Source organism: Typha latifolia, chromosome 14 (genome assembly GCF_019914945.1).
Source record: "Typha latifolia isolate L0001 chromosome 14, TyphaL0001v2, whole genome shotgun sequence".
In the NCBI taxonomy this organism is placed as follows: Eukaryota; Viridiplantae; Streptophyta; class Magnoliopsida; order Poales; family Typhaceae; genus Typha; species Typha latifolia.
In genome coordinates, this window is record NC_133099.1 from 59,564 (window position 1) to 73,463 (window position 13,900).

Genomic DNA, 13,900 nt, shown 5'->3' on the forward strand with positions numbered 1-13,900 from the left:
TGTACGTTTTCTATAATACATGAGTAAAGTGATATTGAATTAAAGTATAAAAGCCTCCTTCAGGGCCCATTAGTTTATTTTTACGAGTTTTATTAATCCATGTCCTTTCCATCGGGTTGTTGAAGATACCCGTCGTCGAATCGCAGCCCGCACTCGGCTACTCGGGTAATCGACTAATCGGTGCGCGGTCCCGTACTCCTGCACAGGCACAGGCTGCTGCTCTCTTCTGTCCGAGAAAGAAAAGTAAAAGGTAAAAAGAAATAAAAATAAAAAAATAACAAGCCCGATTCACGACCCAAACCCTTTCCACGCCCCTTCTTCGAGGCCCAATCGATTCCCTTCCCTTTCGTCCTCACCGTGACGTCCAACTCCTCGCCGACGGCGGACGGCAGCCTGATCCACTCCATCTTTTGGCTATTCGACTTTCTCGAGGACGGTGAACGACCCTAGGGTTTCCTCATCTCATCACTGCAAGAGTGCAAGAGAAGGGATCACGACCTTTTCCCTAGATCTGGCTCCGGTGGGTGCTCCTCCTCCTCCTCCTCCTCCTCCTCCTCAAACATATTATATAGGGCATAGAAGTAGATGCAACATATGATACTTTGTTCTTAGGGCATAGAAGTAGAGGAGATATACTTTTCTCGGTTTACTACTCATATTTCACCAATGTATAATATGACCTTTATGGAATTTGGGGACAGATATATAAACGAATTCATCTCGTTCGCCACGGGTATATGGCTTAATCTTTCTTCAATTAAGATAATGGTAGATAACACCATTTTCTGTTTAGATAGATGTTATAATCATACACATGATTGGATTCATGGCAGATGGGAGGAGTTGTTCGTATTCAGTGTTATTGGCGAATGATACTATATCATCGTATAACATATCTGAACCCAAGTTAAGATTTGAGGCTGCCGACTTTGTTCTGATCTACAGTAGAAGTTGATGAACGATCAATTTGCGATTTTGTGACGCATAGGGACAAAAGTTATTCACTCTGTTCACTAACCTAATTTGTAATGAATATATTTTAAGAAAAGTAATTTTGTACGCATTGTAGATCCTTAACCGATATACAGAATCATCAAAGAAAATCTTTTGTATTCAGTCACATTTCAAATTATGTTGTCCACCCTCTAAAGTCATCCAACTGTATCGATGATCAAGTTTTACCACAAGAGAGCACTGTGGAATCCAAATTCCCGCACATAATGTTTCTCATTTTACCTTATTTACCTAGCCGCTTTGCAATTCAACTTGGCTACTGTTAGAGTCAGGTTGGTAACCCAAATACTGACTTAGCCTGAAGCAGTAATATGGTCGATGCAGCGAGGAAGTATTGAGAACCCAAGATAAGGTCACGGCGAGCTGTCCAGAATAGAGATATAGCTTCTTGGAAGTGCCTCCCTTAACCCGATAGAACTTGGTTGTGCTTGCTTACTTGACTGACCTGCAAATGTCCTGCAACCTTCGATGAGGCTTCTAATGGAGCGCTCCATTTGGATGGCGTAGAAAGAAGGGCACCAAGGTCTTTAAGAAGATATTGCACCCAAGTGAGTTCTGTAGTAACCAATGACAATGAACTGTATGACAAGTGCTTTTCCTTGCGTAGATCCTATTTCAATTGGAACTTGATGAGTCGATCCGCCACTTGTTCTTTTACTCTTGTGTACTGTCAACATCCAAGTGAAAAAGGGAAAAAAGATAATGCCTAAATTCGAAATTCAAATACTCCATCCAAGATTGCCTCTGCTGTTCTTATACTAAATCAATTAAGGTAGACGCGCAACTAAGGAAGCATGACTATATTTTGGTTATTGAGGCAATTCAAAATATTTTTACCTACGACCTCCTCTGGGCTTTCCGTTCATGCACTTGGCAAGAACTAATTTGACTTCCCTAGCATGACTCTGTGATTGTAGGAGATATATTTTAACAAGTGATTGCTGTGCTTGTCTTTGAACAGATTGGAAGCCAGATATATGGTTATTTTGATGTTTTATGGCATTCAAGTCAATAAGAGATCATGTCACTGCTCTCGATCTCAGAAGCTCTCTATGTGGGGGAAGAAAGTCCAGGAGCAAAGCCAACAGAAGACATGCTGGAAGATCCATCATTGCTACGAGTGGATTGTCCATGTGCAAAGGCAACAGATAAATTGTCAGATTCCTTATGTGATAGAAAACAAACCTTAATAGAGGTTGATTTTTCTCAACAAGAACCTAATGGTTATCAATTAAATGGTGGAAATGATGACAACTTACGAGAGCTTTCCAGCTCCCCTCAAGAACGTATACACAAGATACTAGATGGAGTTCATGTTTTCAAGATTCCTCCTTCAAATAACGAGTACTTTCAACAGGTGAAACAGGATGAACAAGTAAGGAGTGAACATGAGGGAAACACTCTTATGGGAGATATTGATTCTGATGGATCCAAGGTATTCAATGGTACCTTGGATGAGGAAACTACTTTTTGTGAAGAGGTAAAGTACAATGAGGAAATCATGTGTCTTAAGACAGAGCCACACTGCCCATCTGATTCACAGTCTGGCAAAAGAGGTGGCTTCTATCAACAGGAAAAAGGAGTTAAAACAGTCAATGGCTCATGCAAGTCGATTGACAGTGCCTTACCGGCTCTAAACACATTCTCAAGGGAAGAAACAAATGAAGGCAGAGACATTGTAGATGTGCAAGATGATGAAGTTTCCACTCAGACTGATACTTCAGATTCTCACGGACAGAATCATGACCAATCTTCCACATTTCATGAATTACCAGACTTCGCGCGCAGGAATGATATTGAACAGGACAAATTTTATATACAAGGGAAGGACAATAAAATTCTTTCATCTTGTAATAGCTCATACATGGCTTTTCAAAAGATAGATAGCACAGTGCCTGGTAGGAATCAAGGGAGAGAATTATGTGTTCTGGAAGGAGAAAATTCTGAACAAGATCATGCTGTAGCACTCTGGGTAAAGGTATGTTTTGACGCTGAAATCTCTAGAATATCTTGTTTGCTACCATGATTATTGTGCTATTGAAGCATCTTGTTAACTGTTATTTTCTTTCCTATTGGGCATGGTGACTACATCTGTTGGATTTTTATCTTTATTCGGTGGAACAAATGATTATGACTGGTTGTCGGCTAATTGTGTGATGAGTGCTGGCACGATTTTGTCTATATATTATTTATCTGGGTTAGATTCATTTGCACTGAAACATGATTCTGTGGTCGATGCTGTAATCTCTTTATTTATGCCTTGCATTTGTTAGTTTTAGAGGTATATGTGTTATTCATTATAGAGTATATTCATTTTGTTTCCATTTCTTTAGAGAAGTAGTAAAATTTCTTTCAGCTATATTCTATTCTGACACTTTTTATTTCTCCCTTGAGAGTAGTGGAGAGGGAAGTGGCAAACTGGAATTCAGTGTCCTAGAGCTGATTGTCCTTCATCAACTTTAAAAGCAAAACCTACACATGAGAGAAAGAGATACACGATAGTTTTTTTCCCTCGTAATAGAACATATTATTGGGTGGATATGCTACTTGTTCGTCCAATTGAGGAGTTACCAGTGCCACTAGCTAATGGGACCCACCGTAAATGGAGAAAACTAGTTAAAGATTTGACTGTTCCTCGACATTATGTTATGCAAAAGCTTGCTATTGCAATGCTTAATTTCAGTGATCTGCTGCATACAAAGGTTGGGTGTTACTTACCTATACAATTTTTGCCATTGTCATAGTCATCCTTGCAAGGTGTTTTACTTATGTGGAATTAATTTTTGCAACAGGCTGTAATGGAGGATGCACGGAAGGCCACAACTTGGAAAGAATTTGCTTTGGAAGCTTCTCGATGCAGTGGTTATATTGATCTTGGAAAGATGCTTATAAAACTTCAAAAGGTAAGAGTGAGAATCTTGTAGCACTTTAGCAAGCTTTCTTTCAAGATGTGTGATACTATTTTGTTCTTATGGTTGCTATTGGCAACAATATTATTTTGCTTTCAATTGCTATGCCTTTCACTTTCTTATGTTGGTCACCATGATTGCATTGGTATGTTTGGGGTAATATTTACAAGGGTTAGTTACACCTTGAACCCCTTAGGTATAGGTGATTTTTGGTAATATTTACAAGGCTTAATTACATTTTGACCCCCTCAACTATAGGTGATTTACAAGATAATATCTTTTTTTCTCTACAACTTGCTCTCTCAACTATTTAATAGGTCATTCATTAAGGTTTTTAATAGAAATATGTCACATGTCTGGCACCTAACAACTACGAAGCACGTGACACTTGGTTTACCCCTCCATATCGATGTCCGATACATATCAGACCTCGATACGACATTGATACAACCCGATAAGTATCATATACGATTATGATACGACGCTGATATGACTTCAATATGGCTCTGATACAGTTGTATATAGTTCCAATCAATGATGGTTGTGCCGACCAGCACGGGGCATGGCACGAGGGGTACCTCATGGCAACCCTCCTAGCGGCGATCAGCTCGTCGTCGTTGCCCATTGTGTCGAAGAGCTCCGTCGATAAAGGCATCGTCGCGTCCCATGCAGGAATGTCCTAGCCCCAGCCTCAGCCCGAGGAGAAGAAGACCTTAGGCGGGTTGGGGTGGGTCAATAAAGAGTTAAGTTGCGGATTCGGATTTGAGTTAAGTTGCAGATCTAGATTGGGTGAATAAAGAGTTAAGTTGCGGATCCAAATCTAAGTTAAGTTGGGGATTTGGATCTGGATCCGCAACTTAACTCTTTATTCACCTGCCCCTGCCCACCCAAGGTCTTCTTCCTCCTCGGACTGGGGCTGGGGCTAGGGCATCCCCACGTGGGACGCCGACGATGCCTTTATCTCCAGCAGCGAACGACGGGCGACGACAACTAGGTCGAAGAGTGAAGCACGGCTAGTCACGTCCATCCCTTGTTCCAATACATTTCTTCATTATCCAATCCTTTATTTTGGCTAATAATTGATATAATCTATAGACTTTATACGTATATACAATTATCCAATCATTTGTGATACTTTAAGACTTTGTTTATTTGATAATGAATTAAACATATAACTTAAAAGTCATTTAAAGATCCAAATTAATTGTAGATTAATAGTTGAATTAAGTTTCAATATTATACTAATATTTTGAGTTTCATATCATTTTTATTACAATATTATTCTAAAGTATTAGATACTAAATCTGTAGCTTTTCTTCCTTTTTATCTTATCATTTCTAAGATATAATTATTTTTTACCATATGATATATTGGTTGATAACAGATTGAAAATATATTATTTATTAGCATATCCATACCATATTCATATTCTACTTTTAAGAATTTGTCATATCCCCACATCTGTATCCCTTTATTCCATATCCGTATTCATGCTTCATAGCCTCACAATCATTATTGATCAGAATGCCCTCAATTTCAACCTTTTCTTTTCCTCTTTTCCTTTTTTTTCCTCATGTTTCTCTCAATTCCAACCCTAGGTATAAATCTCACCACCATAATCATCGTCACCAATCCCTCTAGATCTACTCCTCTTTCTCGCAAATCCGAATCCTAAATATAAATCTCACCCTCATCACCAACCCCTCTAATTCATCTCACCCGTAGCTATAAATCCTACCACCACCACCACTGTCAACACTTATAATTAGGGCCCTTTTCGCCTGTGATATAAACCCTAAATCCTAATCCTTTCTTTGTTCTTCAACCCGTTGTTCTCTTCTTTTTTCTTTCAAATATATTCTTTTAAACACTAAGAATAACAAATACTCTACGACCATTACTAATCCCATTGCATGTAAACATTCTAGTGGCATATTAGTTATTTGTCAATTTTTGTTAATATTGGTTTGGGGGTCTAATGATTTTTAGATAGTTAAAGGGGTCAAATTGTATGAGAAAATAAGATAAGAGAGTGAAAGTGAATCACCTATAATTTAGGGGTCAAAGTCTAATTATCCCTATCTACAACTAAAGTGACATAGTATGCTTCATCGCAATCTTTTAGAATTATTGCTGACTAGAGTATCAGTCTGTTTTGACATGCCTTGCCTTTCCATTGTCAAAAATCCCGAGTGCTCTACAATTTGTAATATTTCGGTTGCTTGTCCAGTTTCAGAAATCCAGTGCTCTAGAATTTGTTATAATTCAGTATATAGATGGCATTATCAAAATTTTGAAATTTCTCACATGCGGTGGTAGCTGTACCTTGAAATTTTTGGATGTTTCTTGGAAGGTAAAAGCTATACCTATTAATGTATTGAAAAAACAAAAGCTGCTCTTGACATTCTGTGTACCCTTTCATCAAGGAGATTCTGGAAATTGACATATGAACAGTCTACCTATTACATTGGCAAGATGTTCGCAGGCTCACAACTATACTGCACATTATTAGAACTGGCAAGTGAATTAATGGTTGTGCAAACCTGAAACAGAGGTTGAGGGAAACATTTATTTCTTTAGTATTTTTCACTTGTTGCTCTTATGGGTTACGTTTGATGCAACGATGGCCGTGCCAACCGCCGGCCGGCACGGCATGGCACGGCACGTGCCGCGGCACTTGCCGGTCGTGTCGTAAGAAAAGGAGAGAAAAATGTACCACCTTGGCCGTCGCCGCTCGCCCGAGTTCGCGTCGGGTGCCCTAGCTGAGGGAGGGGAAGAAAGAGATCGAGAGAGAGAGAGAGAGAGGGGTTTATCGGTTAAAAACTTAAGTTGTGGATCCGGCGACGGCGACCGGGAGCGGCGACGACGTCCGCGAGCGGTGACGACGACAGCGACAATGAGCTCGACGACGAGGTCGTGGCGAAGCTATTAGGAGGGGTGCCGTGCGGCACCCCTCGTGCCACGTGCCTGTACTCCGCCGGCACGGCAAGTGCCGACTGGCACGCCCCGTGCCGGTCAGCACGGCCATCCTTGGTTTGATCCACTTGGATTATTATTATTAGCTCAAGGCTTGTAGTCATGATTGTCGTTCATTTTCATTGATGTGTTTGCCATGCAGATGATACTTCCTGGGTATATAGATGGTCATTGGTTGCAAGCTTCTTTCAATTTATGGGTACAAAGGTGTGAAAATACACAAAATGCTGAGTCCATAGAAATACTTACTGAGGTATGAAGTTCTTATTTCCTCTGTCATTTGTAATTTTGTATTTCATTATGTGAGAGCTATAATTCACATCATTTTATTCATATAAGTTGAATATTATTTCCATTGATTGCTATAATTTTGGTAGATCATCTTGGTTGGGTCACGCCATGCTTCTTATAATAGTAGTTCATGTTGATTTACGAGAGATCATTTCTAGCAAATGTTGATTACCTTTTTAGATTGACCACTTTCAGTCATGTTTAACTATGCGTGCTCAAATTTATTATTATTTTCTGAAATTTGATAATCATAAGAAGACACTTTTGGAAGCTAGTCTAAAGTGGTTTAATTTTGATCAAGTTTCTTTATGCATAATGTGGCATTATTTTCTACTATTTTGTCCACTCTTCTGTCTCTAAGAACTAGCATCATAATAGTAGTGTGTGGAGCAGATTAGTGTGTACATTTATTAGTGTAAACTTATCTTCATTTGATCTACATGTAATTACTAGTGTAGCATTGTAGCTGTAGGGTTTTGTTCTAAAGCTTGTATATTTTAGTGCTCTTGAAATTGTCTAGATATTAAACAGTTAAAAGAACAGATTTTTTGTATTTCTGATATGGCAATACAAGATAGTGGAAATGTGGAACCAAACGTATGATAATATAAGTAGTCAGATTTGGGATGCATTAACCACTTTTGATCATTCATCATGTGCGTAAGAGATCTGTAGTCTAGACTCTAGATAAATGATTTGAGTGTCTACTTTACTGCTTATTTTTTTCTTACTATCTTTCAATAGTGTATTTAGGATTGATTCTAGTATTTGTTGGTTTTTTCCCCCACTTTAGCGCAAAAATGTATCTGCTTTGTCTCCTAAGAAAGTGGGCGGTGATCAAAATATTGAATAAAGTTACTAGGCTGTTGGAAAGCATTGTTTGATTGACAGATGACAATTTTGGTGGCTCACAAGCTAGAGTTATTTTTATTCTTATTCAACTTGGTTTTTAGTTTTGCTTTTTCAATGGTCTTGTTAAATTGGCAGCCATGTCCATCATATTAATTTTTTTTTCTTCTTAGAGTATGTAGGCCTTAGTCTTCCTCTTGCTTGATCCTTTTTCTTGTGTTTCAACCAGGAACTCATGCAATCTGTCCTTTGGAAGAAGGTCGAGGAGCTGTGGAATGAACCTGTGCAGCCTGAGTTAGGTCCTGAATGGAAAACATGGAAGCAAGAAGTCATGAAGTGGTTCCATACATCACATCCAATTGCTAGCGGTGGCGTAGAGCAGAGTAATTGTGATAGTGCTGCCAGTGTGGTGCCACATGTTAGTAGGAAGCGCCCAAAGCTCGACTTCCGCAGAGCAGAAACTTGTGTTTTAGAGACAGGGGATTTGTCATGCCGGACGACTTCCTCCCAGGATGACAGTAGAAATGCTATTTCCAGTAACTTTGACTGCCAGGAAAATTTAGAATCTACATCAACATGTGAACCTTGTAAAGTTGAAGTATTACCTGGACCTTCTGAGGCTCCCCAATCTCACAGTTTGTCTGATCGATGGAATGAGGTCACTTATGAAGGGAAAGATAACAGGTTCATTCAGAAATATACAGAATCAGGAAGTGTCAAGACAACTCCATATAATGCACAAATTGTGTCAGGTAACAAATACCGCCAATGTGCTGCTTTCATAGAAGCTAAAGGAAGACAATGTGGAAGGTGGGCAAATGACGGTGATATTTTTTGTTGTGTGCATTTGAATATGCATTCTGTTGAAAAGCTCTCTCAGGAGGAAAGAGATTTCCCTGCTGAAGCCCAAATGTGTGAAGGTTTGACTACTCATGGTAGAAAATGTAAACATCGAGCTAGGTATGGCTCTTCTTTCTGTAAGAAACATCGTCTTCAAACAAACCATGATTTGTTTAAAACTGATAGCTTAGGTAGAACCTCCGAGAGTTTGCTCAAGAGTGAAGATTCTGAGAACAAAGTCCTGGAGAACTTTTCTAGCTTAAACACCATATATAGGAAAGACTTCGGATTGGCTGGAAATATGGAGGCTCCAATGCAGGAGAACTTGATTCAAATTGTGGTCGGAGAGACTTTAGATGAAAGGAATTGTCTAATGAGTAAATCTGAGCTATACAATGCATTACCTACTCCTGTGAAAAGCATTAGCTTGGATTGGCCACGTTGCATTGGATATTACCGTCAAAAAGATGGCGATGAATGCCAAGAGTATGCTAAGCGTCACACTTTGTATTGTGAGAAGCATGTTCCAAAATTCCTCAAACGCGCCAGGAATGGTAAGAGTCGGCTTATTTCAAAAGATATATTTTTGAATCTTCTTCAAAGTTGTTCATCAAGGAAAGAGAAAATAAATTTGCATCAAGCTTGTGACCTCCTATATGGGTTCATGAAAGGCAGCCTTTCACGCCAGCATTCATTTCTTAAAGCTGACAACATGGGATGGATATTAGCAGAAGCCTCCAAAGATCCAGCCGTGGGGGAATACTTGATTAAGTTGGTTTCAAGCGAAAGAGAGAAACTTATACAGATTTGGGGCTTTGACGCAGATAAGTCTAAGCAAGCACCCTCCTTGGAAGCCAAAGGATTGTCAACATTTGTAGTGAAGGAGAAGGAAAATGACCTTGCTAGGGGATTAAAGTGCAAAATCTGCTTTCAGGAATTCTCTGATTATCAGAACCTTGGACAACATTGGTCAGATGTCCACAAAAGGGAAGCTCGGTGGCTGTTCAGAGGATATGCTTGTGCAGTCTGCATGGACTCATTTACTAACAGAAAAGTTCTTGAGGGTCATGTGCAAGAGAGACATGGTGTGCAATTCCTCCAGCACTCGACAATTTTCCGATGTATGTCTTGCAATAGCCACTTCATGAGTCCCGAGCAGTTATGGCAGCATGTTCTTTCGTCCCATACTGCAGAGTTTAAGCTGTCAGACTGTACCCAACATCCCCTGGATCAAGCTCTTCAACCAATAGTGGAGACAATCAATAGGCCCTTCCATAGTAACCATATCTCTGAGAAGGATGATGGATCACAGAAGTTCACCTGTCGATTCTGTGGATTGAGATTTGATCTTTTACCAGATCTTGGCCGTCACCATCAAGTTGCTCATATGAGACCAGGTTCTGTGAGCCACTTTCCACCTAGGAGAGGGAACTATCAGCTCAATCGTAGTAGACATTGCTACCCCAAATTTAAGAAAAGTTTTCGACCCTCATTTAGATTTAAGAAGCAGAACAGCTTTGTGATGCAGAAGCATTTTAGGTCTTCTGACTTGGTGTTATCTATGAGGTCAAGACCGCAACATCTGGCATCTGAAACGGCAGGTCTTGGCTGGCTTTTGGATTCCTGTTGCTCAGATCTTGCACAGACCTTGTTTTCCAAGATCCAAAAATCAAAGTCTCGTCCCAGTAACCTTGAGATTCTGTCTATTGCTCGTGCTACCTGCTGCAGGTTAAGCCTTCATTCTTTATTGGAGGCCAAGTATGGAGTATTACCTGAGAACCTTTATTTGAAAGCAGCAAAAGTTTGTAGTGAGCTGAATGTTCAAATAGATTGGCATCAAGAGGGATTTGTTTGTCCCAAAGGATGTAAACCTCCGACAAATCCACTGGTTGCTCCATTAGATCCTCTCTCTGATAGACTTCTAGAACTTCCTGCTCCAATAATGGATCCTCCCAATGATGCAAGGTGGGAGATGGATGAATACCACTATGTCCTTGACTCCAAGCATTTTAATTGGAAGCCCAAGAGAGCAGCTGTACTTTTGTGTGAAGATATTAGCTTTGGCAGGGAAAGGATCCCAATTCCTTGTTTAGTTGATGATGACGTTAAGGATGCTCTTCACATCCATTTCGATGAAGTCCTCCCTAGTCAAGGCCAGGCAATTTCTATGCCTTGGCAGGGTTTTACTTATGTAACTGAGCGGTTGATGGTGCCTTCTCTTAGTCTTGATACAAAGGTACCTCTCTGAAATGGCTTTTGCTTTTTGTTATTTAATGGAGCATTGTTGCTATGGGTTAATGCAACATTTATGGTAGACACCATCATAATTTACCTTTCCTGTGCAATAGCTTATCGCACAACACTGTTTGACGTTAATATGTAAATGACCATTCCAACTATGTTTCTGCAGAACTCACAGTTGGGCTGTGCTTGTTCGCATGCTCAGTGTTGTCCTGAAAACTGTGATCATGTATACCTTTTTGACAGTGACTACGAAAAAGCTGAGGATATTTATGGTAAACCAATGCATGGAAGATTTGCATATGATGACAGAGGTCAAATTATATTGGAGGTAATTTTGTCTTTTTTTGTCAAAGGTCTCTTCTTTGTAGGTTACGAACCTTTTATATATCCAAATTATCTTTGTTTTGTGTTGTGTAGCATATGGTGCCCACTGGTAAGCTGCTCGTAGAGAAAAAGCTTGAAACTCTAGTTTAGAATTTAGTTCTACTAAACAAATGAAGGATTAGCACCTTGTTAGCCCATATTTGCTTCCTTCACAGTTTACACGGACTGCCTTCCAAAACCATCACCAGAACTTTACCTAATATGGTACTTTTGAGTATAACCTGAACCAAAACATACTATTTAGTCGACCAGTATGTATCATGTTGTGTATGTTACATTTCTGATTTGTTCATAGAAGAGGTATTAAGTTAATATTTAGTTATTTACCTGCTTTGGTATCCTACTACTTTTTTTCTCGTTTTTTTGTTTGGCTATGCAGGAAGGCTATCTGGTATATGAGTGCAACTCTTTATGCAATTGTGATACATCCTGCCAGAACAGAGTGTTGCAGAAAGGGGTTCAAGTCAAGCTGGAAATCTTTAGAACCATAAAGAAGGTAAATTCCTATGTAGCCTTAAAAAGATCGAGTTCTTTGAGTAATCTTGTCTTCCTTTACAGGATTGGGCTGTTAGATCTGGAGAAGCCATCTCTCGTGGCACTTTTGTGTGTGAGTATGTGGGGGAGGTCTTGAATTATGACGAGTTGGGGAAAGGAAGAGAGAGGTCTCTGATTCTGACCATGCATATGAACTCATGGTTATTCATGACTTCTTTATGTTTGAGATAATAGGCTTAGTTTCTTCAATATTTTCAGGCGTGACAACAACGAGTGCAGCTATTTGTATGACATTGATGCTCATATTGATCGTGCCAGAGGTCTGAGTGAAGGGACTGTCCCTTACGTGCTTGATGCTTCAAAATATGGGAATGTGTCACGTTTTATTAACCACAGGTAACAATGCTCGAATGCATATAGAAGCAGAACTACTTTCGTGCTGCTCATGGAGTGTGATTTCTTGATGGCAGCTGTTCGCCCAATCTTGTGAACTATCTAGTTTTGGTGGAGAGCATGGATTGCCAGCTTGCTCATATTGGTTTCTATGCGAGTCGGGATGTATGAACTTTTCCTTATGTTCTTATGTGATGCTACCGAAGTTTTGATATTTATATATTTTGGACTTACTGAAACTCAATTGAATTGTTAGATTGCGATGGGGGAAGAACTGACTTATGACTACCGATACAAGCTACTACCCGGAGATGGACATCCTTGCCTATGTGGAGCAGCAAATTGTCGAGGCCGTCTATACTGAATGTTCCAGACATTCCCTAAATTTTTAGGTTCACCGTTTTGGCTTTGCTAATTATTGCTATCATGCTTTGCTAATTATTGCTCCCATGATAGCGGAGAAATTGATTCTTTGGAGTTTGCAAATGCAGCGATAATAGAGAATCTCATCATTCAATTTGTGAAGACAGATTATAAACTAGCCGAATGCAGCATCCCATTAGTTTCAGTTATTGTACTCTTTCTACGTATAAGTTGATTGTTTCTGGCAGTCTGCAGTCTTGTATAGCTAGCTAAGCTAAGCTTTGCTTGTAAAACATTCTCCATTCGATTATTTTTCCAATATCAAGCATCCTCAATGAAATATTCATGGAGTTGTGGCCCTATATTGTTGTTGGCACTGTATATAATTGAATAGCCTGGAACAGGATAACTAATTGCATGTTGGATCTAGGATCATAATATTGTCGTGTTGGTTTTACTCTCTCTGTTTTCTTCTTGAAGTTATGATGCTAAAATCCAAGGCAAGTAATTTGAGCTTGAGCATTCTTCTGCTTAACCAACCTAGGCTTTTTAGTACTCAAAACTCGTATATATCAATTTTATGCCCGTTTGGTTGGATGTATTTGTAGATATTGTATATGTGGAAATGATTACAATCTTTTTTTTTTGTTAAAAAAGTACCACTGATAAATAGCTCTCAAATTTCTCATCAGATTATAGTGAAAAGAAAAATAGTATAACTCCCCTGTAATGAGGTAGAACTTTTTTTTGCTTTTTTCAGGAAAGGTGGATATACTGTGTTGCAACATCCACTCTAATTGAATGCATGTTAAGATACAGCATGCTATCTTAGATTAGTACACAGAGACTCTAAATCTGTTGATCAAAAGGAGTGAATAATTTCTGATTAGAGGATTAAGCAACCGTCGTAAGAGAATATTTTAGTTAAAAATATAAGTTGGTCACTCTCCCACCCCCTCTTAAGGCATTTCTTCTGGCTGGAATTCCAAAGAAGTCACTGGTTTAAAAGTGCTAAGCTTTCATTCCTGCTTCTTTGCATTGGAGGTGTGTGCCAGATGGTTTACCTTGGCGGTATTCGCGCTGACTTGGGATAGTGGACGACGTTAGGCCGAGTACGACCCAACACGAAAAGGAAGTTGCCG

General features: G+C 39.5%; 1 protein-coding gene across 4 annotated transcripts; it reads left to right on the forward strand.

The window, feature by feature from the left end:
* Positions 1-200: 200 nt before the first annotated feature.
* LOC140800944 (histone-lysine N-methyltransferase SUVR5) lies at positions 201-13,120 on the forward strand. Of its 4 annotated transcripts, XM_073155883.1 has the most exons (13): positions 201-520; positions 1,976-2,992; positions 3,414-3,716; positions 3,807-3,917; positions 7,042-7,152; positions 8,269-11,115; positions 11,290-11,451; positions 11,887-12,003; positions 12,066-12,169; positions 12,261-12,398; positions 12,473-12,560; positions 12,652-12,787; positions 12,887-13,120. In XM_073155883.1, exons 2-12 carry the CDS (start codon positions 2,036-2,038, stop codon positions 12,757-12,759), a joined length of 5,046 nt encoding a protein of 1,681 aa, XP_073011984.1. In that variant the 5' UTR covers positions 201-520; positions 1,976-2,035; the 3' UTR covers positions 12,760-12,787; positions 12,887-13,120. The 4 variants fall into 4 exon arrangements, with proteins under 4 accessions (XP_073011984.1, XP_073011983.1, XP_073011982.1 ...); XM_073155882.1 differs by having other exon boundaries at positions 201-1,562; positions 12,652-13,120; XM_073155881.1 differs by having other exon boundaries at positions 12,652-13,120.
* Positions 13,121-13,900: the final 780 nt, after the last annotated feature.

Bases quoted from the DNA above. Each gene is read 5' to 3' on its own strand.
- LOC140800944 (XM_073155882.1), top strand. From the start codon at position 2,036: ATGTCACTGCTCTCGATCTCAGAAGCTCTCTATGTGGGGGAAGAAAGT. The intron at 7,153-8,268 runs GTATGAAGTTCT...TGTTTCAACCAG, and splicing joins CCATAGAAATACTTACTGAG to GAACTCATGCAATCTGTCCT. The intron at 12,004-12,065 runs GTAAATTCCTAT...CTTCCTTTACAG, and splicing joins TCTTTAGAACCATAAAGAAG to GATTGGGCTGTTAGATCTGG.